At 40.9% G+C, this 25961-nt stretch overlaps 1 protein-coding gene across 3 annotated transcripts in view; it reads left to right on the top strand.

Annotated features, from left to right (window-relative positions):
* The window catches only part of med23 (mediator complex subunit 23), a 69454-nt gene extending 51737 nt beyond the window's left edge, over positions 1-17717 (top strand). For all 3 annotated transcript variants that reach the window (XM_033021279.1, XM_033021278.1, XM_033021277.1), the window contains 6 exons: positions 186-351; positions 7492-7564; positions 8993-9207; positions 12076-12196; positions 16387-16518; positions 17033-17717. In XM_033021279.1, the coding sequence (XP_032877170.1) occupies positions 186-351; positions 7492-7564; positions 8993-9207; positions 12076-12196; positions 16387-16518; positions 17033-17203 (878 nt within the window). In that variant the 3' untranslated portion in view covers positions 17204-17717. The remainder of the gene's footprint in view (positions 1-185; positions 352-7491; positions 7565-8992; positions 9208-12075; positions 12197-16386; positions 16519-17032) is intronic.
* Positions 17718-25961: the final 8244 nt, after the last annotated feature.

The raw sequence follows: 25961 nt of genomic DNA, 5'->3' as shown, positions 1-25961 counted from the left end.
CCAACAGCTTTTTTATTAGTGGTTGTATTATAACAACAGTGGTTGTATTAACATTACTGCTATTTGGTATATCCAAACTACTGTTTACAATATGGTGTTTGAGTGAGCTTGCTTTTCATTTAATTTCTATATCTGCATGTGAAAGCCCTTATGTTCAGTAACAGTTCCCTTAATCAGTTCTGCAGCTATGGCAGGAAAATCACCTGGTCCATTTCCAAACTGTGACTGGAGATTCAATGAATTTCCCAACCCAGCAGCACATGCCCTCCATGTAACATGTGTGGAACTTATGGCATTATCTGTGACAGGGAAGGAAGTTGGAAATGAGCTTCTAAACGTCGTTCTTAAGAGGTAACTAGTTTTGGCAATTCTTTTTATTCAACGAAGGTAACAATGGACTAGAAAGAATGGCTTAACTTTAATATGGAAATGATCAATAACATCTTGCTTAATGTAAGGAAAGGGCCTTTGTTGAAAAATGAGTGAATGGTGCAAAATTCCTGGTCTAATTTTTGAAGTCAGTCCAATGATACAGAAAATGAGAGCGTAAAGTTAGTTACCATGTAAAAATTATTTTGAAAATTGTACATATTTGTGTATTATTTATTGTTTGAGTGTGTACTTAGATTAGATTAGATTAGATTTCCTTTATTGTCATTCAGACCTTTCGGTCTGAACGAAATGCTGTTGCCTGCAGCCACACATGTAATAATAACAACACACAATAAACACAAATTAACATCCACCACAGTGAGTTCACCAAACACCTCCTCACTTTGATGGAGGCAAAAGTCTTAGAGTTACTGTCTCTTCCCTCCTCTTCTCCCTCTGCGCCGAGGCGATACCCCACCGAGCGATAGTATCAGTCCCGCGGTTCAAGCTCCGCGGCCTGGGGGTGGTCGAAGCTGCCGCCCTCCAGTCCAGCGGACGCAGCTGTTGCAACGGGAGCTCCAGGTCGCCGCCGCCTCAGCTGCCGGAGCACCATCTCCGCCCCACACCACCCACACGGCAGCGTCTCAGCCCCGCACCGGGCTGCCCCCACGGGAGCGCCTTCCAGCCGGGAGCTGGTCCGCCCTCACCGGAGCGCCTTCCAGCCGGTAGCCAGGCCACCCACACGGCAGCGTCTCAGCCCCGCACCGGGCTGCCCCCACGGGAGCGCCTTCCAGCCGGGACCCAGGCCGCTCACACGGGAGCGCCTTCCAGCCGGTAGCCATGCCGCCCGCACGGGAGTGTCTCAGCCCCGCGCCGTCCGCCCTCACCGGAGCGCCGAGTCGTGCCGCTGCCCGGACGTCGCCACAGCTCGAAGACGGCCAGCCTCGCGTTGGTAAGTCCTGGCTGGCTCTACCTCCGGACCCTCGAGGTCGGTCGCAGGTTGGAGGCCGCCAGCTCCGCCATTAGGCATCAGCGCAGATGGGGGAAGAGAAGGGGATACGACAAAAAGTCGCATTCCCCCGAAGGGAGAGACAGAAAGCCCTGTTTCACCCCCCCACACATAACACCACCTAATAACCAAAAAATTTACTAAACTAGACAAAAAAAACAACACGAAAAAGTTAAAACAGACAGACTGCAGGCGAGCTGCAGCCGTATCACAGCGCCGCCACTTCTGGATTTCTGTCCTCATCAACTATAAAAATCACAAACATAGCTTCACAGTCTAATCATTACATCAGATGTTATGGTAACTGTTCCTTCTTAGAAACATGGTAAAATAGGTGTAGGAGTAGGCCATTCGGCCCTTCGAGCCAGCACCACCATTCAATATGATCATGGCAGATCATCTAAAATCAGTACCCCGTTCCTGCTTTTTCCCCTTATCCCTTGATTCCTTTAGCCCTTAAAGCTAAATCTAACGTTCTCTTGAAAAGATCCAATGAATTGGTCTCCACTGCCTTCTGCGGCAGAGAATTCCACAGAATCACAACTCTCTGGGTAAAAAAGGTTTCCTCGTCTCAGTCCTAAATGGCCTATCCCTTATATTTAAACTGTGACCCCCCACCCCTGGTTCTGGACCACCCCAACATTGGGAACATTTTTCCTGCATCTAACCTGTCCAATCCTTTACGAATTTTAGGTTTCTATAAGATTGCCTCTCATCATTCTAAATTCCAGTGAATACAAGCCCAGTCGACCCATTCTTTCATCATATGTCAGTCCCGCAACCTGGTAAGCCTACGCTGCACTCCCTCAATAGCAATAATGTCCTTCCTCAAATTAGGAGACAAAAATTGCACCCAATACTCCAGAAGCGGTCTCACCAGGGCCCTGTAAAATTGCAGTAGGACCTCCTTGCTCCTAAAGTCAAATCCTCTCGCTGCCTGCTGTACCTGCATGCTTACTTTTTGTGATGTAAAAGCACACCCAGGTCTCGTTGCACCTCCCCTTTTTCCTAATCTGACACCATTCAGATAATAATCTGCCTTCCTGTTCTTGTCACCAAAATGGATAACTTCACATTTATCCACATTATACTGCATCTGTCATGCATCTGCCCACGCACCCAACCTATCCAAGTCACCCTGCAGCCTCATAGCATCCTCCTCGCAGCTCATACTGCCACTCAGCTTTGTGTCATCCACAAACTTGGAGATGTCACATTTAATTCCCTCGTCTAAATCGTTAATATATATTGTGAATAACTAGGGTCCCAGCACCAAGCCTTGCAGCACCCCACCAGTCACTGCCTACCATTCTGAAAAGGACCTGTTAATTCTTACTCTTTGCTTCCAGTCTGCCAACCAATTCTCTATCCATGTCAATACCCTACCCCCAATACCATGTGCTCTAATTTTGCACACTAACCTCTTGTGTGGGACCTTGTCAAGGGCTATTTGAAAGTCTAGATACACAACATCCACTGGATCACCCTTATCCATTCTACTTATTACATCCTCAAAAAATTGCAGAAGATTAGTCAAGCAGGATTTTCCTTTCATAAATCCATGCTGACTGACCGATCCTGATTTCCAAATGTGCTGCTATAACATCTTTAATAATTGACTCAAGCATTGATCCAGAGTCGAGAGAACATTGGAAAATGATCACTAATGCATGCACGATTTTTTGGGCCACCTCCTTGAGTACTGGGATGCAGACCATCAGGCCCTGGGGATTTATCTGGCTTCAGTCCCAACAGTTTACCTAACACCATTTCCTGACAAATGTGGATTCCCTTCAGTTCCTCCCTCCCATTAGATCCTCGGTCCCCATGTATTTTTGGGAGATTGTTTGTGTCTTCCTTAGTGAAGACAGAACCAGTGTGCTCATTTAATTGTTCTGCCATTTCATTACTTCCCATTATAAATTCACCTGTCTCTGATTGTAAGGGATCTACAATTGTCTTCACTAATCTTTTCCTTTTTACATATCTAAAGATGAATTCCAGTCAGTTTTTATATTCCCGGCAAGTTTTATTTCATGCTCTTTTTCCCCCTCTGAATTAACCCCTTTGTTCTAAATTTCGCCCAGTCCTCCGGTTTGCTGTTTCCTCTGGCCAATTTATATGCACGTCTTTGGATTTAACACTATTCTTGATTTCCCTCGTTAGCCACCGTTGAGCCGCCTTCCCCATTTTATTTTTTCGTTTTATTTTTAATTTAAAGACCGCATGGATGAACTCCAAAAATTGTTCATCCTTTTTTGACAAGAAATAACTATTTTTGGAGTTCATCCATGCGTTCTTTAAATCTTTGCCATTGCATCTCCAATTTGGTTGGCCCAATCTATATGTAGATTAAAGTCACCCATGATAACTGCAGTACCTTTGCTGCACGCATCCCTAATTTCCTGCTTGCTATCCCCAACCTCCCTACTGCTGGTTGGTGGTCTGTATACAACTCCAACAAGCGTTTTCTGCCCTTGGCTATTTTGGAGTTCTACCCATCCCGATTCTACAGCATCCAAGCTAATGTCTCTCCTTGCTCTTGCATTAATCTCTTTTACCAGCAATGCCACCACACCTCCTCTTCCTTTCTGTCTATCCGTCACGAATATCGAATACCCCTGCATGTTTAGCTCCCAGCCTTGATCACCCTGGAGCCATGTCACTGTAATTCCAACTATATAATATCCCTTAACTACTAACTGTAGCAATGTTACAAAATTTTGAGATTTTAAAAATCAAGTCTGTAATTTATCCCATCAGATAAAGCATAAAAATAAGTTTAATTTGACACCTAATTCACTTTCATATCTCAAGTATTTAAAAAGTTATGGCCATTTTCATACTGGGAAATGAGCATCTTGTTCCCTATTGATTTTCTATGGACATAACAAAAAAGCTGTGATCGTGAACAGTCAAAAGCCCATAACTTTCTTAAAAATTAAGAGAACTGAATGAAATTTTCAGTTATCATAGATTGAAGCATTCTGAAACAAATATAAAATAATCTTACTTGGATGACCTGAAATTAAAGCATATAATTAGTTAGTTACCTAATTGTAGCTAATTTCAGACTTCAATTACTAGATCTAAACATCTATCCATTTCTTAATAAATGATTAACATTTTTAAATAGCCTAAATGTCCAAATAATATTCACAAATAATTCACAATAAAACATGATTTTTAAATCTCATTTACATTAATTTATAGGCCAAATGGAAGGAATTTAGTGTTTAATTGCTGTAAATAAATGCCCATTTAAATCAGCTTTCCAGTGGGTCCCTGTGGAACGCGCTGGTTTAGAACGTTCACATTGCGGTAGATTTGTGCCCCAAATGCCGAGAAAAATACTGCGCGATATAATGGGCCCAAATTGAGCTACTCGCAATATTAAACTTAGTATAAAGAGATCTTTAGAAGCCCTTTTTAATGTAAAAATATACAACCTAACTTCTGCTATTTGCTTTATGAGGCCCTGCGGTTGCTGGCGGTCGCGGGTTTAGAGATTGATTTTTAAACTACTATAACTATTATTCAAGGCCTTTAAACCTAATAATAGCTTTTGCGACGGGGTCTTCCAGCGATTTTTCGTTAATAATTAACTAGGCTGAACATTTTCGATTGGAACAGCTTAGAGAAAATCGCGTTTTAAACCCGCCCCCTCTAAACGGCGCCAAAATCGCGCACACCCTCAGCAGCAGATCTTCAACGACGCTTCAGGTAGGCTTTGCAACATACCTACTAACTGCGCATTCAATTCATCCACCTTATAACGAATGCTCCTCGCATTAAGACACAAAGTTTTCAGGTTTTTCTTATCTCGCTTCTACCTTTTGCTTCTGTCTCTTGGTCCCCATTCCCGTCATCTGATTCAAAAATAACATGCATTAGATTTGTTTATTTCTATCAACCTTTATGTCGGGTTGGGGGAAGAAATTTATCTGTTCCTTTTCTAATATATAGCAATAGGCCAGAATAAATGAGAAAATGCCAGTTGCTTCATTGCTGTTATAAGGAGCATTATAATGGCACCCATTATACTTATAATGGCACCCATTATAAGGAGCACCAAGTTTGGGACTTCATTGTTACCATGGAAGTTGCACGATAATTGCAGGCTACTCTTTGTCAGCAACTTTCCAGACCCATGGTCTCTGTACCACTTATGCTGGAGACTCTGCTCATAGAACCTGCAACAGGTAGTTGAGGCTTCAGCTAGGTCGCGGCGTATTTTTCAAGATGTTAAAAATTGACCGCGACTAAAAATAGGTCGCCGTGGGAAAAATATATATTTTTTTAGTCGTAGGTCTAGTCGAAGCCAGTCATAGTAGGTCGCGATGCTAGTCGTAGGTAGTCAAAGGTAGTCGAAGGTAATAGCTCCGGGGTGAAAAAAAGGTCAGTAGAAAAGAAAAAGATAATTTAAACAGCAGAACGTCACCTCTTTCACGCCAAGGCATGTTCATTCACAGCTGGAGAGTTTTTTGGAGAGGAGACTCGTGTTTTAGAGATGGCACCAAAATGGCAACAGCACATCCCTCAAAAAAACCTGCCATGCAGGTGTTGCCTACCCAGGTGGCGGAGTGGCAGGAGGTGATGCCACAGGAGGTGATAGTGCAGGAGGAGGAAGCCCTGCATGAGAGATCGCCCTGGAGGTGGAGACCAGGGTGGTAGTATATGTCCCCCCCCCAACCACCCCATCCTTCACTGCCTCATTTGAAGGCAGCAAAGCAGCCCTTTCTCCTATGTCTGACACAGCATCAGAGGCAGATGCCCCATTCGTGGTGAGGGAGGGCTGGAGGAAGGTTATGCCCTACACCTTCACCAGGCAGCAGGAGGGGGACATAGAAACAGAAAAATAGGTGCAGGAGTAGGCCATTCGGCCCTTCGAGCCTGCACCGCCATTCAATATGATCATGGCTGATCATCCAACTCAGTATCCCATACCTGCCTTCTCTCCATACCCCTTGAGAAATGGTTCCAGCAGAATGCCATCCTGTACGAAAAGAAAATGAGGGGTGCAGGGACAAGAATGCATGCTTGCCATCCACTGCACCACATGTGTGCTTAACGTTCCATCTTTTGTCAAAGCCCAGCGCCACTCTCTTCCAGTCAACTGGTGTACTGGGACAGTCCATCACATCATCTCCATTCACCCATTGAGACCTCATCTTGTGCTTGCTCTTCCCCTTCTGCCTTTCTGCTGAAGCAAAAGGGCTCCTGCAAACAGCAGTAGTTGTAGTTTTACTAACATCCTCCAAACTAGTTCCTTCCTTGCTTGCATGGTTCAGAATTATTAAAAAAAAAAAAAAAAACCTTGGAGGCATTTTTTAGTGAGAAGAAAATGCAGACATGACATCATTTTCTTAGGTGATCATTTGAGCTGTAGACACTCGTCACTGGTCGTTGTTGGTTTTCCGTGTGGTCCTCTGAGGTGGAAGGGGGTCGTGCTCATTCACGGACCAATTTGCCAGAGACCATCCTCGAGTAAAACTTACATGGTCGAAGCCAGTCTTCAACATGGTCGAAGGAGGTCTTCAACATAGTCGTAGGAGGTCGTAAACATAGTCGAGGAAGGTCGTAGGTCACCGTGACCTTGATTTTTTTTTAGTCGCTTAAGGTCGCCAGAGGTCTCCCAAGTGGGACAGGCCCTTAAGAGTGTTCTTCACTCTTTTGTTCAGGTTTTGTTTCATAATTTTGATCATATATTTCAATTGTTGCATTTGAATCAATTTTTTAAGTTTCCAGATGCCTCACTCAAAAGACATTGATGATTATTGAAGGTAGACACAAAATGCTGGAGTAACTCAGCATCTCTGGAGAGAAGGAATGGGCGACGTTCCGGGTCGAGACCCTTCTTCAGATTGATGATTATTGACTAGTTTGACAGCCAGCTAAGCCATGGAGCATAGGTCATCTGTCTGTTTAAAACATTCCATTTGTATCACTGGGGGGGCTTGTTCTCACTCACAGGAAACTCAGGATCACTGTGAAATGTGCATTATAATGCCAAAATGGATCTTACTTACAAACCTTGTTTCTTGGTTAGCTCATGAAAGTGGGCTGATATCTTGTAGGTACAATTTCAGTGATAATTTTCTTTTTTCCAGTCAACCTTTAGTACCGAGAGAAAATATTACAGCTTGGATGAATGCAATTGGTCTTGTGATAACTGCGTTACCTGTAAGTATAAAAGTGTTTACATTATTCCGGGACCATAACTATAATTGATGCAGCCTATAGGCTTTTGTAATGCAAGGGACAAAATTAACCAGGGAAATTACTTTATACACCAAGGAGATTCGTGAAGGTTCTTCTAACTTAAATTAATCTTTCTTTCCAATTATGACAATATTTTTGAAATTTTATTTTTGTGAAAAGCCATTAGTTTTCTAGTTCATCTTTAACTGTGAATTGCCAAGTGGAAGATTATCTGGGGACCTTTGAGAGTTCCCCACCATCACGGATGCTAACGTTCAGTAAAAGCAGTTTGATGTGTATAACATCAAGAAACAATTGAGAACACAGGATGCTGCCAAAGCCAAAAAACATAACAATACTTCAGTTATACAATAACAATGGGGAAAGTGTGCAATATAAAGCACATCACACGATTAATTGTAGTGAAAAATAACTGAATCTTAAAATGGGGAGGAAGCATTAATAAGTGGGAAATGAAATATGTAACTAGGCTTCAAAAACTCTGCTGAGAAGATGCTTCAGCCTGACATACTTTGCATTGTTAATGATTGAGTACAGAGTACAGCTGCTGTGAATAATTCTTTAAAAGGATTTACTGTGACAGTTTGGGCAACAATTGTATGTTAGCAAGCAGAGATTCATTTATTTAATTTTATGGGATCTCTGGTTATGCTGAATACTGGTATGCATTTTAAGCATACATCCTGAAACATTTAATGGTTTAATTTCTAGTTAGACTAGTCTATTACCAGACATAAATTTGACGAGCTTTGAAAGCTTTCTACTTGCACACAGTTAATTTTCCCTATGAAATGTGTGTTTTTGAAAAAGCATTAACAGATGTAGGGATGAGGGTATGGCACATTACCAATTGCCTCCTTGAATTGGAACATGCTCAAGGAACTAATGGGCCTAATCCTGATGCTATATAATAGTGTTACGGTCATAAGGAATAGTAGTAGAATTAGGCCTTTTGGCCCATCAAGTCTACTCCACCATTCAATGTGGCTGATCTATTTCCCTCCTAACCCCATTCTCCTGCCTTCACCCCATAACCTCTGACACCCATACTAAGCAAGAATCTATTTATCTCTGCCTTAAAAATATCCACTGATTTGGCCTCCACAGTCTTCTGTGGCAAATAATGCTTCACATAATGGTATTATGTGAGGAAGTCTCAATGGTCATAGGGTGCAGTCTGTACTAAAACATATGTTGGATTGTACTAATTGGCTTCGTTTGTTAAATCATCAAGAAACCATGGGTGTCTGATAAATAGGAATATAAATCAGGCAACTGTGGAATTCTTAGAAAAGAGCTAAAGATATGTTGTTTTGGGGGTCATTGTTGGATAATGCATTCAAATAAAGATGTTATTTCTACAGAATGTTGTTATATTTTATGTTAAAGGAGCCCTACTGGATAGTATTGAATGATCGCATTGTGAGTGTCATCAGCAGTGCTACACTGACCTCGGATACAGAATGGGTCGGCTATCCATTCCAACTCTTTGATTTCACAGCTTGTCATCAGTCTTATTGTGAGATGTACTGCAGCTATGTTCTTGCCTTGGCACATGCAGTATGGCACCACTCAAGTATTGGACAGCTTTCCCTTATCCCCAAGTATGTAATAGAAGTCTATATATCTCTCTTGCTGAAATGTTGTCTCTTAGTATGCAACGCTTTAAAAATGTAATAGAATTGCTCATGTTTGTATACGAACTCGGTGATGCCACATAATAAGCATATTCTAATACAGAGGGTCAGTTGTGGTTTATTTGACAACACACTTGTCATCAAGTCAGCTGGTTGTGTATTGATGTCTGTGGATGTTAGAATCCTACACTAATGGAGATACTGTTCATCAGACAAGGCAAATAAAATAAGTACCTGGCGTTGTGTGGGAAACGTTCCCTTGTATCTGAAATCAGCAGCAACAAAGATTATCTGATCATTTACTTCATGATTATGAAATCCTGATGTGCACAATCAAAATTTCACTTCAAAAGTATTTAATTGGAGATCTTGAGGTTGGGAGAAATTTAGAATCTAAATCTCACCTACTTATGTGAATCAAGTAAGTTGTTTCCAATTTCCACACCCTTTCTCCACCATTGTTCCATCTTCAAATGTTTACCTGTTCTGCCTTTGTTTCTAGAATAAAGCAACATTTTGATGTATGCTTCTCTTCCTCTTAAACTTGCTCTGTGAACATTTTATGGCATGATTGGTACGTTTTGCAGATTACACTAAAATAGGCAGCATAGACAGTGAAGATGGTTATAACAAATTACTGAGGGATCTTGATCAGGTTGGCCAATGAATGGCAGATGAAGTTCAATTCAGATGAGTGTGAGGACTTTATTCTTTGGAGTTAAGCCTTAGTATAGAGTTTAGGAGACAGGGATTACCTCATAGAGGTGTATAAAATCATGAGGAGCATAGATAAGGTGATGCACATATTCTTGTTCCATGGGAGTGCAATTGAGAACTAGAGGGCATAGGTTTAAGGTGAAAGGAGAGGAAGGCATTTACAAAAACTTTATTTGAAGGTCATTTGGATAGCCTAATGTATAGGAAAGTTTTAGAGGGATCTAGGTCAATTGTGGATAAATGGGACTAGCCTGGATGGTATTTCAAATGAAAGATAATTTAAATCGTAGAACTATTTACTGCTCAAGAGCAAGCTATTCAGCCCATTCTGTCTGTGTCAGCTCTCCACCAAACTGAAAGAAAAATATTGAGAGAAACTCTAAAGGCGAGTATAAAAATCATGCAAATACAGTTGATACCTATTTGTGTGTCTTTTGCTCACTAATCCAGTTATGAAGGTTATATAAAGATGTAAATAAAGGAAAAGAAACCTGAAACAGTAGAAAATACACTAAGGAGATAATAGAGTGGAAAACAGTGAAGATTATAGAAGGAATTAGGTGGGAAACTGCCAATTGAGAGTTCCAAAAAATAATGTTCTGATTAGAAAAGCAATTATATATGTTAAAGCTGTTTAAGATTATTTGCCTTTAGATCCTCTCCTGTTTCAGAGGGCTTAGTTTAGAGGTACAGCGCGGAAACAGGCCCTTTAACCCACCGAGTCAGCGCCAACCAGTGATCCCCGCACACTAACGTTATCCTACACACACACACACTAGGAACAATTTACAATTTACCAAAGCCAATTAACCTACAAACCTGTACATCTTTGGAACGTGGGAGAAAACTGGAAATCCTGTAGAAAACGCAGGTCACGGGAAGAACGTACAAACTCCAAACAGGCAGTACCCATAGCGAGGATCGAGCCCGGGTCTTTGGCGCTGTAAGGTAGCATCTTTACCGCTTTACCACCGTGCATTTATAATAGCAGATGGAACTATAAAAATGTTGTTACCCTAAATATGTTAATTTACTTTAAACTGTTCACATTTTCTGATTTTTCTCTAAAAAGCCAATGACCCAACCAATAGTCTGCTTCAGCCACGTAACCCTGAATATATATTTGAACTTGTTTCTTATATGAAAATATATATATTATTAACACCATGCCATTGGTATGTACTATCATGATGCAGCACTTAATACTTCTGCTACAAAGCTCAAGAATCCTTGGATCAATCTGACCTTGGATGCTGTCAGTGTGGAGCTTGCATGTCGTTCCTGTGATTATGTTGGTTTCTGCTGTTTGCTACAGTTTCCTCACACATCCTAAAGATGGTCCAGCAGGTTAATTGGTTATGATAAATTATGCCTCTGTGTGCTTAAGTGGTAAAAGGGGAGTCAATGGGCATGCAGGAGAGAATAAGTTGCCGTGCTGCACGGAATTAAGGAGGAGGGGAATTACATTGTGGGGCATCTTTGCAAGGAATCGGCTCAGGCCCAGTGGGTTGAATGGCATCCTATAGTACATATGAAAGTACAGAACAAGAACATGCCCTTCTGCCCACATTGTGTTGAATATAATGCAAGACAAACCCTTTTCTGCCTGCACCATGTTCGAAAGGTCTCTTAAATGCCACTATCATATCTGCCTCAACCACAACACCTGGCATCATGTTCCAGGCTCTCAACACCCCCTGTAAAAAAAAAGTTGTCCTGCACGTCTCCTTTAAACTTTTCCCCTCTCATCTATGCACTTTGACCTAAAGAAGGTGGCTTATTCATTTTTGATTTTTCCATCCCGGGGGAAAACGTTCTGACTGTCACCCATGTCTATGCCTCTGATAATTCTGTATACTTCTATCAGGTCTCCCCGCAACTTCCAGCATTTCAGAGAACATAATCCAAGTCTGGTATGTGATGATATTGAATGGTATGTGATGATATTGAATAAGCCATCTTCTTTAGGTCAGAGAAGACTGCATACTCAGATACAGTATATGTTCTGCCTTTGGTAGAAACAGTCATGTAACCATGCCATGGAAATATGCTATCTAATTTGTGTAGCAAAAGTAAAAATTATCATTTCATTAAAATGAATAAACTACTTTTCCTCAGATTTCTCACAGAAGTGCTGAAACCATTGGTGGAGACCGAGTTCCAATTGTTGTATGTTTATCATCTTGTTGGCCCATTTCTGCAACGGTTCCAACAAGAGAGAACTCGATGTATGCTCGAGGTCAGTAATTTGGTGTTTACAAAACTAATGAATGAACCCCAATGAATTTCAAGTATTAGCTCACAGTTTATGGCAATGAGCTACTGAGAACACAATTATGGAAAATTAGTTTGCCATTTCACAGATAAACACATAAAATGCTGGAAATATAGTGCAGATAAGGCAGTAATTGTGAAAAGAGATGGTTAACATTTCAGGTATATGAACTTTCATCAGAACAAGAAAAAATATAAATGTTTAGTGCTTTAACAAATTAAATATGCGTATTGACATTATTTACTACAACTTTTTTTAAATTGTCTCTGCCTCACCAAATTTTCATATGTCTATATTCACTGTTAAATAATATTCAAATACATTTTAGAATGATGATGTATATAATTTTAGTTATCATGTAGAACAAAACTACATTTACTATGCCTGTGGAACTTTGAAACTTCCAAGACATTTATTAATTTACTCTCAGCTGCCCATGCAGATTATTTGTCATTCAATTTCCAGTTAAGAAACTTACTTTTCCTGTTTTAAAATTTTGTAAACAAATAATATGGACACTTTTGATGGCAGTTAAATATAAATAATAATGGCATAGGGAAACTAATATTATTGTATGTAATTATGAACTACATGGATTGAGTTAATTTCCAAGTCTTTTGTGTAAATTATGCAGTTTTCAAAAGCAAACATTTTGTGGAGAAATTGTTCTCGGTGCCTTTATTCAACTTATGCCAGCCATAATTTAAATTGTTTCTTTCTTTTTCACCAAAAACATATAAGCAACAAATCAATGGCTTGGGTAGAAGTCTGCACCAACATCCTTTCTTTCCTGGCTAAGCCACGTTAGTGGTAAACTGGAAAGAAACACCCAGGAATAAGGCAATTGAGCAAAATCTCTTTTTTAGTATGTTCCTTTAAAGAGAAGGGGTAAGACAGAGAGGTTCAGGATTGTAATTTGAAAGTTTAAAGGTTCAACAACTGAAGTCACATCACAGCTGTTATTGATGGAGCAATTACATTTGAGGTTATCAAGTGACATTGGGTTCAGGAGGAGTGAATGTTTTGTGTATGGTAGAGATAGAAATAAGAGTAAAAGGAAAAGAGATGTAGAGATTTATAAGTGAGATGCATTTAAAAACGGGTACATTGCTTAATCAATTGTCCCCTTCAGGTTTAAAAAGATGATGTGCTTCCTCTATACAATTTGTTTACTTTCACTCCCCTTTTAATTTACCCTTTCTTTATTGTTTTCCTTGTCTTGATTTGTCTAATTTTGCTTTTCTCCATTTAAACCTCCTGGAGAACAGTGCCTTAGAGTCCCTGCCTCTAGTGCTATAATTCTGCTGTTTTAACAACAACATCACTTGGACTTTGCTGTTATGTAGCTGTCATGTTGCCATTTCACTATTTCGTGGTTTGCCTCTCATGACATGCATAACTCAAACCCAAGGGCACTTCAGTTCAAGCTAAATTATTTTACAGTTGTATAAGAAAGCAGGCAAATAGGGGGAGAAGGTAGAGTGGTGAAAACCGAATCTTTTGGTTGCATGAGGGAGAGAAGCTGAAATGCCAGAGATAGATACAAATTTCAAATACTATTATGTGTGTCTTTTGAGGTGGGTGTGAAGGGGAACCCAAAGTGTACAGCATGAATCGGGGACTCACAGTGAGGATCATAACCTAATTTGTGACCTTTATGGTGTGGCTCCAATCATTATTTATGCTTTATTTTTCATAGAAATTGAATCATATAATTCACACAATCTAACTTTGGAGCAGCTGCATCAATCTGTCCATGATTGCCTTTCTATCTCATTGGTGATCATTAAATGCTTTTGCCCTTATGTTTGCTTTCTTTTATTGAGTTTTGTTTTGGTGTCATTCTTTCTTGTGTTTGATACTTTTTTTTCCTTTTTAAGTAAACTTGCCAAGTAATGTCATGTTGCATCTGTGTGACTCAGAACTGACTACTAGATACCACTAGAATTTTGAGACTGTATCTTTTCCCTAGCTATAGCTCTGTTGATAGTTGTTATGTTGATAGTTGTTATGCTGTAAATGTATCTTTGACAGCATCAAATTCTTTGGCATCTATGCTTCTCAAAGTTAACCAATGTTTTTGAAAGTTTGTTAGAAACCTCGTGAACAGTTGACATTAATCAAGTCAAGTCACTTTTATTTATATAGCACATTTAAAAAACAACTCTCGTTGGCCAAAGTGCTTTACATTGGTGGAGGTACTAACGTTATACAACATTGGTTTATAGATTAAATGCGTACAACACTACATACATAAAGCCCTTGCTCAGATACAATACAATACAATACAATATTTATTGTCATTTGAGCCTCAGTGAGGCTCAAACGAAATTCCGTTTCCACAGCCATACAAAGACAATTTCTACAGACATACACACAATTTAATTCACACAAACATCCATCACAGTGAACCCACTGTGATGGAAGGCAAAGTATTTTCTCTCCCCTGTTCTCCATTTCTCTCCCGATGTCCAAGCCCCAGGCGGGCGATGATAAGTCCCACGGCCATTTTAGGCCGTGCCGGGCGATTTACGGCCCCGCTCCCGGTCTAAAAGTCACACAGTTGGAGCCCCCGGCGGGCGCTGTAATGTCCCACGGCCCTGAAGCCGCGCCGGGCAATGTACGGCCCCGCTCCGGGTCGCTCCAACCCCGCGACACGGGCTGGAGAAGTCGCGTTGCGGGAGCTCCGGGAAGCGGCCTCTCCACCCGGACCCGCGAGCTCCCGATGTCCCAGTCCACCGGACCTGCGGCTGCGTTGCTGGAGCCTCCGAGCCCCAGGAGTCGAGTCGCAGCAGCGAGTCACCACCGCTCCCCACGCTCCGAGGCCGGCCAGCCCCACGATGGTGAGTCCGCAGCTCCGCAGTCTCCCGAACCCCCGGGTCGTTCAGGTTGGAGGCCGCTCCACGGTGCTAGGCCCCAACGACAACGGAGACCCGACAGGGAAAAGGTCGGGTCTCCCGGACAGGGAAGAGATTTTAAACAGTTTCCCCCTCCCTCTCCCCCCCACCCCCCACATATACACATTTAAAACCAGTATTAAAAAAACACCAACACTGCATTTAACTAGACAAAAAATTTTAAAAAGACAGACAGGCTGTAGGGGCCGCTGCAACGGGTGAGTCGCGCCGCCTTCAGCCTGTCTGTCTTTTTCGTCAAGAAAGGCTTGGGAGTAGAGATGAGGTTTTAGTCACGACTTAAAGGAGTCGATGGAGGGGGCAGTTCTGATTTTGAAGAGGGATGCTGTTCCACAGTCTAGGAGCTGCAACCGCGAAAGCGCGGTCGCCCCTGAGCTTATGCCTAGACCGCGGGATGTTCAGTAACCCCAAGTCGGCCGATCTGAGGGACCTGGAGGTGGTGTGGTGGGTAAGCAAACTATAGATGTAGGCGGGGGCAAGCCCGTTAAGGGCTTTGTAGACATAAAGGCAGATCTTGAAATTTATTCGGAACCGTACAGGGAGCCAGTGGAGAGAGGCTAGGATCGGGGTGATGTGGTCCCTCTTTCGGGTGCCCGTCAGGAGTCTCGCTGCGGTGTTTTGGACCAGTTGCAGGCGGGACAGGGAAGATTGGCTGATGCCAGTGTAGAGGGAGTTGCAGTAATCTAGGTGGGAGGAGATAAATGTGTGGATGATCTTTTCGAGGTCATCAAACTGGAGGAATTGTTTTATTTTAGCTATCGTCCGAAGCTGAAAGAAGCTAGCTTTTACCACAACATTGACTTGTTTGTCAAATTGGAAGTAATCAGTTGGAAGTAATGTACGTATGTGGAATCAAAAGAGATGGCAAGCTCGATTTCCTTCTCAACTCATTTGTCATATTAAATTTTGAAATGGTGCATTCTGTTTTTTTCTGTTTCAGTATAGCTCCGTGCAGTTACAAATTGCTCTATTCATTCATCAGTTGAAGAATGATGCTAGATTGAATGTTTATTATGATTCACAACAAATTGAATTGTTTCTCCTTCTATAACACTGCTGTGAAACTTTGCAACAAAATGTTCATTCATTTTTTGTTGGAAGGCCTGTTGACAACTCAATATCATCTGTTCAAATTTTAATGAGAGCCGTATTGTTTGTGCTTAATGTATTAAAATGAATGATGAGTAACTTATAGGTTTAGCAGAGCAAGTAATTAATTTTAACATTTATACTCTACAGATTGGCATAGCATTTTATGAGATGTTGCAGAATGTAGATCAAAATAGCAAATATTTGAGCTACATGGATCCGATTTGTGATTTTCTATACCATGTAAAATACATGTTTACTGGAGACAGTGTAAAGGATCAGGTAAGGTTATAAGTATGCTCATACATTCATATTGGGATATGTAAGGTTCTAAATATTTGGCAGAGGGAAATGCTTTTCATGATGTGTTTATTGATTTTCATCATGGGGGATGTTAGAGTAGAGGAGTTAAAGAATTTGAGATGAACAATTGTCCTGAATTACTTAAGAAAGAACTGCAGATGCTGAAAAAATCAAAGGTAGACAAAAATGCTGGAGAAACTCAGCGGGTGAGGCAGCATCTATGGAAATTACTGCTATGTTTCATGCATTGTTCAAAGTTGATGTTTCAATCTTGACATTTTAAAAGTAATAGGTCTAGAAAACTCTAGTGGTCTTTGTAGCATCGCAGCGAAGAATCAGAGAAGCAGTTTTCCTATTTCATTAACTATTAAGGCGATTTGACAATAATTTCTTAGTGAAAAGATTGACCACTTGATGAACACATTAATTTTTGTTTGTAACTTACACAGAATCTATCAGCACTACATTCTGAGATTTTTGCATTTCTTTCTAGGTGGAAAAAATAATCTGTACGCTGAGGCCAGCTTTAAAACTCCGGTTGCGTTTTGTGACACACATTAGTAAAGTGGAGCCAGCAGCTCCTGTTCAACCAACAACCAGTGCTTCTCCAGCCGTCCCTTCTGGCCAGGTCTCCACGGGTGTTGCTCTACCAGTAACACAATAAGAAGACATGGATAGCTTTTTCAGTTTGGTAGTTCAAATGCTGTGATGTAAAATATAATTTAGTATTTAAGACCTAATCCAAACATTAGACTACATTTTAATTTTGTGCCTGTTTTTCATTTGATGATGTAAATAACACTGACCAGGTAGGGTTGTTAACTGCCAACAATGTGCACTAGTTGCTTTCCTCTTCTTTAATCTTGATTAGAATGGCTCTGTGTGCCATAGAAGTAAAACAAAATGAACTGTCTGCCATGTTCAGTGATCACTCACTGATCAATAACAGGAAATATTGAAACTTGCATAAACAATAGATCCTGATACTAAATACTAATATCATTTGTTTCTGTTGGTGATTTTTTAAATATTATTTTGTATTATGTTTTATTTAAGCCAAAGGAAATCTTTATTTTTATTCTGTATTCAGTTGCCGATTGTTCACATAATTTAGCTCGCATTCTGCAACCACTGGTGTGTTTTTAACTAATTATAAATGGCCAAAGAATGCACAGCAACCATGTTGATGTACTTTTTTGAAATAATCCTGATTTGTTTGGTTGGTTCTACCCTTTCTAATGATGTTTTGTTTTAATGCACTTGTTACTTTAATGCCTAACCTTACTTTCAAAGGGGTCACATCTTCTGTTACCACTCGTGACATTTTAGAGATCAGTTCAGGCTTCAAATTGTACATTCTTGAAGCTTTGCTTTGGGGATTCAAACTGGTCTCCAGACATCTTGAAGATATTTAAATACATTTTATTAGCAGAATTACATACCTGAGCGTTAGACAAACCAGATTTCTTACGGGTGTACTTTTTTCTTTTTGGTTCCATTTATAAGGATGGCTTGAATTATTTGTCAATTGGCCTTAACATGTTTTCATACTTAAGAATGTGAGTGCTTTTATCCTGAATCATCTGGCATCCTGCATAGAAACAGAACTTCAGACCACAAAGCCTACATTGACAATAGACAATAGGTGCAGGAGTAGGCCATTCGGCCCTTCGAGCCAGCACCGCCATTGACTGTAATCATGGCTGATCATCCACATTCAGTACCCCGTTCCTGCCTTCTCACCATATTCCCTGACTCCGCTATCTTTATCTAACTCTCTCATGAAAGCATCCAGAGAATTGGCCTCCACTGCCTTCAGAGGCAGAGAATTCCACAGATTCACAACTCTCTGGGTAAAAAGGTTTTTCCTCATCTCCGTTTTAAATGGCCTACCCCTTATTCTTAAACTGTGGCCCCTGGTTCTGGACTCCCCCAACATCGGGAACATGGTTCCTGCCTCTAGCATTTCCAATCCCTTAATAATCTTATATGTTTCAATAAGATTCCCTCTCATCCTTCTAAATTCCAGAGTGTACAAGCCCAGCCGCTCCATTCTATCAACATATGACAGTCCCGCCATCCCGGGAAATAACCTTGTGAACCTACGCTGCACTCCCTCAATAGCAAGAATGTCCATCCTCAAATTTGGAGACCAAAACTGCACAGAATACTCCAGGTGTGGTCTCACTAGGACCCTGTACAACTGCAGAAGGACCTCTTTGCTCCTATACTCAACTCCTTATGTTAAGAAGGCCAATATGCCATTAGCTTTCTTCACCGCCTGCTGTACCTGCATGCTGACTTTCAGTGAGTGATGAACAAGGACCCCAGACCTCTTTGTACTTCCCCTTTTTCCAACTTGCCACGATTCAGATAATAATCTGCCTTCCTGATTTTGCCACCAAAGTGGATAACCTCACATTTATCCACATTAAACTGCATCTGCCATGCATCTGCCCACTCACCCAACCTGTCCAAGTCGCCCTGCATCCTCATAGCAACCTCCTCACAGTTCACACTGCCACCCAGCTTTGTGTCATCTGCAAATTTGGTGATGTTACTTTGAATCCCTTCATCTAAATCATTGATTTATATTGTAAATAGTTGGGGTCCCAGCACCGAGCCTTGTGGTACCCCATTAGTCATTGCCTGCCATTCTGAAAGAGACCCATTAATCCTTACGCTTTGTTTCCTGTCTGCCAACCAATTTTCTATCCATGTCAGCACCCTACCCCCAATAACATGTGCTCTAATTTTGCCCACTAATCTCCTATGTGGGACCTTATCAAATGCTTTCTGAAAGTCCAGGTACACTACATCCACTGGCTCACCCTTGTCAAATTTCCTAGTTACATCCTCAAAAAATTCCAGAAGATTAGTCAAGCATGATATCCTTATTGTAAATCCATGCTGCTTCAGACCGATCCTGTTACTGCTTTCCGAATGTGCTGCTATTTCATCTTTTATAATTCACCAGCATCTTCCCCACCACCGATGTCAGGCTAACTGGTCTATAATTCCCTGTTTTCTCTCTCCTGCCTTTCTTAAAAAGTGGGGTAACATTAGCTACCCTCCAATCCACAGGAACAGATCCTGAATCTACAGAACATACTGACTCTACATTTCCTGATTCTATGTCACCTCTCGCAAGGGACTGAATTTCATTCACAATCACAATCACTAAACTAGTTACACTAATGCCATCTTATTTATCCCATGTTCCCATCAATCTCCCCCCTGATTCTACCACTCACCTACCTACACTAGGGACAATTTACAGGGGCCAATTAATCTACTAAACTGCATGACTTTCGGGATGTGGGAAAAAAACTGGAGCACCTGAAGGAAACCCATACAGTCACAGGAGGAATATTCAAACTGTTTGCAGACAACATTGGAGGTCCGGATTGAACGCAGGTCTCTGGAGCTGTGGGGGAGCAACTCTACTAGCTACACCACTGTGCCACCCAATGTAACATAACATATGATGCAATTTAAGCATCAGTTAGTCTGCTATAATTTTTTTTTTTACTCTGATTTATAGTTAAATATAATGTTCTTTAAACATTGAACCTTGCTGCCTCAAGCAGTTAATGCTAATTTTTGTAACTGATAAAATTACCACAAAAATGAAATAAGGTGTAAATAATGTGACAGTTATCCGCAGTGAAATATCGAAATTTTGATAGTCAATAAATATTTTGTTAAATTGAGATAGTTGAGGTTTTGCAGATGTGTTGCTTTTCTGGGTTATATTTTAGCCAATTTACTTTAGTCGATTGGCTGATGTAGCCACTGTGCAACTCGGGAAGATGCTGCCAGTGTCTGAAATCTGAAGCGGCGTGAAGGTGGATAGTCCATTACCTGTGTTTGTGTATTAGCAATTAAAAAAACGTACAATATTGTGATAATAAAGTGCATAATCACTTTGTAAAACACTGTTGCTGATCTCAAGACAGCCAAATAGATATAGGTTTATTATTGTCACGTGTACTGAGGTACAATGAAAAGCTTTGTTCTGCATGTTATCCAAACAGATCAGATATACCAGACGTAAATACAATCAAGTCAAACACAAGTATAATAGATAGAGCACAGGGGGAAGATACAAAGTACAGAATCTAGTTCTCAGTACTGTAGTGTATCAGTTCCATAGACAAAGTCCAATGTCCTCAATGTGGTAGAGACAAATCTGACAGTGCCCTAGATATGGAAGGACCATTCAGAAGCCTTATAGAGGGAAAGAAGCCTTAGAGAGGGAAAGATCCACTCAGATAAGATTAGATAACCTCTTAACAACTATCATCTTTGCACCTCTTTTCAATTTGGACCTTAACTGTTTGTGTTCCTTAAGCAGAACCTTGTCCTTAATGACAGAAGAGTTGTGAAACTTGTGAGTTCTCGACGAGAGCAAAGAATAGTTCTAGTAGTTTTTCTTTGTTCTCCCTTACCTTTATTCACCTTTCTGCATGGCATGCTATTCAGCCCTTCTACAATCCCATCACAATCTCTCGTGATATTCATCCTATCACAGCCATTCTCCTTGGTTATCTCCATCCCTCTTCCTTGTCTAAAACTTCAAATATTTTGTTTTCTAGCTGTCTAATTCTGATGAAAGGTCATTGACCTGAAACCTTAACTCAGTTGCTCTCATCCCACAAATACCAGATAACCCGCTGAGTATTACCAAACCACATCCCTTCTGGCTGTGGCAGACTAGTTTATATTATGTAAAATAAAAGCAAAGAATGCTGGATACATTCAGTAGGTGAGGAATACAACGATCATTGAATGATGCAGTCCACTGGTTCTGGCCTAACCAATATTTTGCACAGGATCATAGTATCTTCCCTGCTTTTGTACCCTCTGTGTTTATGAATCCCTAGATCCGAGGTTACCAAACCAAAGTCTCAATGTGCCTTTTAACTTTCAAGGATTTAAGTACATGCAGCTAATTTCCTACTTATACTGCTAAATGCCTTAATTGCATTGGCCTCAATTTTTGTAACCAGCCTTTTGTGCCTTCTGAATGTTCATGAAGATGACAGCTACTGTATTTCTTTCATCAACCTTCTCTATTATCGCTATAGATTATTCAGAACCATTTATTTTAGGAAATCCATATTGTATTTTTATCAGCTCATTGTGCGAATAACTGACAGCTGTATATTCTCAGAGGGTGTAGCTGCATCATTCAGAATCCAACACCATTTGGGACAGTAGTTTGACAGTAGTGGTTTAAGCCACTGGACTAAATTTATCGAACAGGGAGGAGCTATTCAGCCTATCTAGTCTATGACGGCTACTATTATGTCAGCTCCCAGTACATTCCCAGTATTCTAATTTTTCCACTTATTTCTCAGTAACTATTTTCTATCACATGCTCATCAACTCCATCCTGATTCTCCTGCCACCCATCAATTCTAGGAGCAAGCTAGACACAAATTGTCTTGGATTGTTTTATCTGGAACGTTGGAGGTCGAGAGGAGACTTGATAGAAATATATAAAATTATGAGGGGCACAGATAGGGTAGACATAAAGAATCTTTATCCCAGGGTGGAAATATCCAACACCAAAGGGCATTGCTATAAAGTGAGTGGGGAATGTTTAATGGAGATGTGCGGGGCAATTTTTTTTACATGTTGTGGGGACCCAGAACCTATTGCCAAGGGATGTGGTGGAGGCAGATATGGTAGGGGCATTTAAGAGGCTTTTAGAAAGACATTGAAATGCAGGGTATAGAGAGAGAGACGTGGATCATGTACAGGCAAGGAAAGACCTATCACCCTTTTTCAAAGCACCTGGTGAAGGGCAATAAATGTGAACACTTTGCAAAAATATTTCATAAAAAACATTGCTGAATGCTTAAATTCATCATTTAAACATCACAGGCTGTTGGAAGTAGCTTAAATCAAAACTGCATGTGAAACATTCTCGTAAAATATCCAACTGGAATTGAAAACACAATTTTCAACTTCATGTATTTGCCTTCAATTTTTTTGAAAAATGCATTGAATTGTATTGCCATAAACAGTAGTTTTAAATGAAGGATACATTTTCTAGCCGAATGTAATAAAAATAAAACTCTATCGCGTGATAATGAATCATTCTGCTGCATCCCCCTTAAAATCATTCACCATAAAAATACTGAAATTGAACCACCAGAGGCTCCTGCCCCTTTTTTATACATAATTGGGTTATTTATGGTTGAATCCTTGCCACGAGAGATATAATGTAGTCTTTAGTGATGGAGATGAATGTAAACAATTCATCATCGCAGACTCTGTCGCAGTTTATATTCGCAATCTCTGCAGCTGTTGGGTTTGTTTTGCTTTACTTTTTATACACGCCAATGTTAGTCCACAGTATTAATAACTGTAAGGTTTTGAAAGGATACAAAGAAGTTACTTGTTCTCTTTGTTCATGTCTTGCTTTTGAGAATTTAAAAAAATCTACTCTTTCCAATTCATCCTTTTAAGCATAAAAGAACAGAGAGCCATGGCTCATTCGTAAAACATAATTTACCTTTTCACCCAAATAGGTTAGACCATGATAAATATTCACTTTATAAAGCAATGTGTGACTTGTGGTTGGGTTAGAAATTACATAATAGGTATTGTTGCCAGTGTTCTACTAATTTAGGTTGCTGCCTCTGGCAAAATCTAAGCAAAAGCCATTCAAGGTAAAATAATCTACCTTTCATGGTAGCCATAGAATGAGTCCAGAAGAGATTCACCATAGTATTGCCTGGATTGTAGGACTACGAGTTGGGAGTTGAGGAGTGAAATTGTGCAGGTACATAAAATTATAGGGGGTATTGATGGGGTAAACAGTTAAAACCTTTTTATTATCCCAGGGCAGAAGAGTCTAAAACTAAAGTGCATAGCTATAATGTGAGAGAGGAGAAATTTGCAGGAAATCTGAGGGGTAGGATTTTCACACCGAGGGTGTAGTTATGTGGAACAAGCTGCCAGAGGAGGTGGCGGAGGTAGATACCATTACAATATTTAAAGGACATTTGGACAGGCACTTGGATTCAAAAGGTGTAGAGGGACATGAGCCTAATGCTTGCAAATGGAATCAGTGTGGATGGGTAACACCGTTAGCATGGGTGAGGTAGACTGCTAAGGCCTGTTTCTGTACTATGCATTTCTATGTTTCTATAGTTTTTAGGGGAACAACTTTTCATTTTCACTGATTAGTAAGAGAAAACACATATTTGAAGAACTACCTTAATTACTTAGTGGACGCAGAAGGCACTGATATTATTGTTGCCGTTACCAATGTAATTACAATCATTTACTCAAGCTGAAAGTTGGTACATTTCCTGAGGTTTTAATTTAGACAATAGATGCAGAAGTAGGCCATTCGGTCCTTCGAGCCAGCACCGCCATTCAATATGATCATGGCTGATTAATACCCCGTTCCTGTCTTCTCCCCATATCGCCTGACTCCGCTATCTTTAAGAGCCCTATCTAGCTCTCTCTTTAAAGTATCCAGAGAACCGGCCTCCGCCGCCCTCCGAGGCAGAGAATACCACAGGCTCTCAACTGTGTGAAAAAGTGTTTCCTCATCTCCATTCTAAATGGCTTACCCCTATTCTTAAACTATGGCTCCTGGTTCTGGAGTCCCCCAACATCGGGAACATGTTTCCTGCCTCTAAAGCAGTGGTTCCCAACCTTTTTTTGGCCATGCCCCACCTAATCACCTCTAAAATCCTGATGCCCACCCCCCATGTGGTGATATATAATTCTTATCATTTAAAAAGTGAACTCCGTTTCAGCTGAAGAAGCATAAAACGCCAATACCTTGGTTTAAACAAACATTTCTGAAACATAAACTACATATGTTTACCTGATGGAAAATCCAAAAAAATAAAAATCGAAAATTTGGACCCAGACCTCCTCAGTCGCGCTCAATTGCCCCCCTTAAAAATCAAATTGCCCCCCTGTGGGGCGTACGCCCCACGTTGGGAACCACTGCTCTAAAGTATCCAAACCCTTTATCTATATTACTGAAAGTCTGAACTTGACCACTTCCTGTTGTTCTGTATATTGATTTTAGAAAAAACGCTGCCACTTACGGCTGCGATTTTTGGCCATCTTACTCAGTCCCCCTCCGCTGCGCAGGACGAGTATTTTTCCCATCGATGAAAACTAAAAGAGTTATTAGTGTTTTAAAAATGTTGAGATTCTCTCTCCTGTAGGCCACGCCCCTTCCGGAGGGACTATAAAACCTGGAAGTTGCGAGGTGCCTCAGTTCTCTGCAAGATGGGGGAAGCGAAAGGTCGCAATTCTCAGTCTGAGGTGTGAATAACATTGAACACGTCTACTAAACTGTGAGTGGTTTTACTGACCTGTCAGTGCCCTTAATGTGGTTTGAAAATGTAGTTTGAAAATGCAAAAGTGTGTTTTGGTTTGAAAGTGCTAAAGCTGCGTTGCCTTTGGTTTTGAAAGTGCTAAAGCAAGCTGCCTTGCCTTTGGTTTTGAAAGTGTTAAAGCAAGCTGCCTTACCTTTGGTTTTGAAAGTGCTAAAGTGAGCTGCCTTGCCTTTGGTTTTGAAAGTGCTAAAGCGAGCTGCCTTGCCTTTGGTTTTGAAAGTGCAAAAGCGAGCTGCCTTGCCTTTGGTTTTGAAAGTGCCTAATTAGAGCTGCCTTGCCTTTGGTTTTGAAAGTGCTAAAGCGGGCTGCCTTGCCTAATTAGAGCTGCCTTGCTTAATTAGAGCGGCCTTGCCTTCTATATAATTAAAAGTCTAATCTTGACCACTTCCTGTTTGCGTTTTATATTGATTTTAGAAAAAAACGCTACCATTTACGGCTGTGATTTTGGCCATCTTACTCAGAATCCATCTCCGCTCATCAGGTGCCGAGGATTTTTCCCATCGATGAAAAATAAAAGTTATTGGTGTTTAAAAAATGTTGCGATTCTCTCTACTGTCAATCACGCCATGAAGGCCACGCCCCTTCTGGTGGGAGGGGGGAGGGATTATAAAACCCAGAAGTGTGGGCGTGGCTCAGTCTCTGCAAGATGGGGGAGGGAGAGGTCACGACTCGCTGTCTTTAATGGCCTTGCACCCTGCTTGAAATGGTATGAAACTGCAATTGAATTTGGTGTCCCTGCACCCTGCTTGAAATGGAATTTCAAGGAAGAGCCGTGAGTCAACTGCGAGCCCACCAGGCATGAGAGCTGCCAGCACAACAGGCTTGAGTGACTGAGCCGCCAGCACAAGAATCCATTTGGCCCACAATGTCTATACTAGCCCTCTGGAAACCAGTCCCTTCAGCGCACAACACCTATACTAGCGCTCCAGAAAGCCCTCCACTGGCCACCAATATTGGAATTGGTGGAGAGGTGGAATATTGCGTTGGGGGACCAGCCCTCCCATGTGACTTAGTCTAGTAATCTTATATGTTTCAATAAGA

Source organism: Amblyraja radiata, chromosome 5, assembly GCF_010909765.2.
Source record: "Amblyraja radiata isolate CabotCenter1 chromosome 5, sAmbRad1.1.pri, whole genome shotgun sequence".
In the NCBI taxonomy this organism is placed as follows: domain Eukaryota; kingdom Metazoa; phylum Chordata; class Chondrichthyes; order Rajiformes; family Rajidae; genus Amblyraja; species Amblyraja radiata.
Note: the sequence above shows the minus strand (reverse complement) of the source record. Positions and strands in the feature narration are given on the sequence as shown.